Genomic DNA, 3354 nt, shown 5'->3' with positions numbered 1-3354 from the left:
TTTGTCACGTCCGGGTGTTTCTACCGCTGCTGTTCATACCTACGGAGGCAGCGCGGCTATATTTGGACCTTGTTTCTCTTTGGCAGGTGTATGCACACTTCTGTTATTGGCATTTTTCTGAGTCTGCCGCTTGATTGACCGATGCTTCGGTTTTCTTTTCGATTTTGTTTGTTCGTAAGTTGATTTAAGCAACTTCTCCTGTTTATAATCGTTTTTATTTAGATACCCTATATATGTAGCGTCCGTGATTATGATTTGTTTGGCCTTTTATGCAGGGTATCTATTTGAGAGGAAATGTTACGTCAAAGAATTTGGGGTGTATCATTTTGATCTGTTCGTTAATGTCCATAGTGCGAATATGTATGGATAATTTCAACTAGGCTTACCAAGTTATAGGTACTGTTGGAATATGGAGATGATGTTGCTTTGATCGTTTTGTTACTAGTCCACCGCCACCAGGGATGAGTTTCAATCCGCTACCTTTCTTGAGTTTGAGCATGTATGCTACAGCCCATGAATTCAAGTACTGAAGGTATTTCCTGGTTGTACCTTTAATATATGCCAGCTCATGTAGGGCAGGCTTTTCTTTGAGTGCAATATACCTTCACAGACCTCATCTTTTAGAGGGCCGTTCTAATGCATGTTTCTTTGTAGTGGAAGTTTTCCCCCAAACAGCGTGCCGCTGATTTGTTCTTCAGCAATCAACAATAATTGGTAGCTAAGGTATAAATGAAATGCCAACTTCCTTTGGAACTTGTTGCAATCCCGTAGCAAGAAAAACAACCACCTTTTAAAACTTAGTTGTAAGCTGGCTGGTCTCACGTATGATACGCTGAGGGAACTACACGCTTTAGTAACCCCATGCCAAGAGTCTTCCAACGACGATATCGTGACTTGGTTATTCAAAGTTAAACCTGTCACAAAATGTATACAGAAACCTTAGTATGCAACACACTACTGTTCCGTATGACCCTATATCCCCTGCACTCTGAAATCCATCGTACAAAGAAAAGGTTCTACCTTGGGAGCCGGCCTATTTTGACACTGTCTTCCATCCCTGAAGCAGTGTAGCAAGTGGGAAACATTCTGGTTTCCACTTCAGGGGGTCAGAGGTAGGGACTCGCAGTTTTGCCAAATCAAACAATGCACCAGGCGTTAGGGTTGATCAAACTATGCACTCCTCCGGAACTTAATGGAGCAGAGGAGAGTAAATTAAGCTAAATGTTATCAAGCCTATCATCTCATGTGCGAAGTGCTCAGTATATTCCACGAAGCAGTTTCCAGACGCGATGACAGCACACGCCATCTGATTATTCTCTTCCCCGAATCTGGCGATCTTTTTGCACATTTTCTTCCAAAATAGGAAACTCCATGTCTCTTTTGGGAAAGATTGAAATTCAGTTAAAGGGCTCCCGCTTTGCCTATTCAGGTTCCAGATGCAGTATCTCTGTGCGGGGAGGTACGTGAGGAGATCGCTACTGTTTACCCAGCAGCAAGTAGGAGTCCCAATTGGGATCCCAGATGAGGGGGAAACCTGACAGAGGTAGTGGTTCATGGACCAGTTCATAAATAAGCAGTGGAATGTGGAATGGATCCACCGCATGTTGCAAGAGCAACGCACCAGACACCCAAGATGCTCAGGAATTTCAAAATAGTGCTACTGGCACGCAGTTTTTGCGCAGTCGGTAACCAATTGGATGGTTGTTACTGAAGATGTCACTTTGGATGGGGATCGAGTATATACCGGTGACATCACAGTTGAGAGGGGCGCAACTTCAACCCTGACGGGCGGATGCTATAGGTTCAAGAATGATGTTAACATACATGGTAATTTGGTTGTCAAATCAGATAATTGCTTTTTGTCGATGTTCGATTATTCTTACTCGTCAGTCAACATTACTGATACGGTAGAAATATATTCCACCACCCGCCTACTATTAAACGCTAAAGCAATTCTCAACTCAGGGTACTAAAAATCAGGTACTATATACCACCTCCTCTTTGCAAAGTTTTATGAATAAGGGCAAAATACCCCTTGAAAGCACGGATAACTCCAAACCTTTACAGTTTCAAATGATGAGTGTAAACGATGTACCCATGGTAAACGATGGACTGATAACCATAAAAGGACAACCGCCATTATTTGATTCAACGACGGTGATTGCCGAAGATAAACATTGGATTCGAATATATGGAACTTTGCAAGGATCGGGAACGATTCAGGCAAAAAATTCGGTTTTACACTTGTATCGACTGCATATATATTGCGTTCCGACGAAATGATAATTTGCCATAGTTAATTCGAGTCAGGTTCCTGAAATTTGTTAGCCAAGATTGAAAAAAAAAACTAGACTGGTTTCAGCACCGGGAGGAGACCAGCACCCGTTCTCCTCCTCCTCTTGGTATTTTGAAAAAAAAATAATTTCTGCGTCTACTTTTTCGGAACTGGGAACTGATATTTGGAACCCTCCCAGGTGAATCTGAAAAAAGATAATTCTTGCGTCTACTTTCTGGACTCCTCCCTTGGAACTGGAAACTAAAATCGGAATCCTCCTTTCGGAACCGGGAACTAATAATCTGAACCTTCCTTGGTGAAACTGCAAGAAATTCTTGCGTCTACTTTTTTGAAACTGGGAACCAGAATCTGAACCGGGAACTGATAATTGGAACCCTCCTCCCAAAGAAAAAGTTCTTTCTCCTCCTCTTATCGTAATCTCAATACTATTACACCGAACATAAAGATTTCCCTTTGCATCTCTTCTCTCGACACCTTTGGACGTGCCCGTCTGAGCAGCATTCGCATCCGTATCCGAATCCGTAACTTCACCCACCTTCCTCTTTGGGAAGTCCGATTTACCGCCTGGGTGCTGGGGGAGGATGTCCACATGGAGTTCCTCGGGTGGATGATAGACCAGCTGTTCATTGGCGACTTGCGCTCCACGAGAGCTAAAATTTGGCAGTTTAACGGCGCAACGCCTTGGTCCACCTCTGTTTATCATATATATACACTAGTATGCCAAACACGCAGTTTTCGCCCTCAACCAGCGATTCCCCACGTAGCAATGTCTCAATTCACTCTCTCATCTGACTCCCAGTCTGAGGACTGCTTTTCCGACCGCGACGTGTCCGACCACGAGCCTGTCAGGCAGGCGGATATCGAAACATTCAGCACCGTTTCCCAGCAAGCCGCTTCACAACGCCAGAGGCCCGCGGTAGCTGCGGCGGAACCCCCCGTCACAAAAGTTTCAGACCGTTGCTGGGTGGTCGACGGATACATAGTCTTCACCAACAAAAAGGGCACCAAGGTCATTCGCAGCAACCCGGCAAGCATGGGGTATTTGAGAAAGGCCGAAT

The 3354-nt window shown here is 44.4% G+C and overlaps 1 protein-coding gene across 1 annotated transcript; it reads right to left on the bottom strand.

Moving 5' to 3' along the window:
* Window positions 1–2324: 2324 nt before the first annotated feature.
* On the bottom strand, window positions 2325–2999 carry KNAG0E00100 (uncharacterized protein; the record flags this gene model as incomplete). Its single annotated transcript, XM_022607982.1, has 1 exon — window positions 2325–2999. One exon carries the CDS (start codon window positions 2997–2999, stop codon window positions 2325–2327), a length of 675 nt encoding a protein of 224 aa, XP_022464524.1.
* Between the last annotated feature and the right edge of the window lie 355 nt (window positions 3000–3354).

The sequence above is a fragment of the Huiozyma naganishii genome, chromosome 5 (genome assembly GCF_000348985.1).
Source record: "Huiozyma naganishii CBS 8797 chromosome 5, complete genome".
NCBI lineage: Eukaryota > Fungi > Ascomycota > Saccharomycetes > Saccharomycetales > Saccharomycetaceae > Huiozyma > Huiozyma naganishii.
The sequence above is the reverse complement of the archived record's forward strand: the minus strand, read 5'-3'. Positions and strand labels throughout refer to the sequence as shown.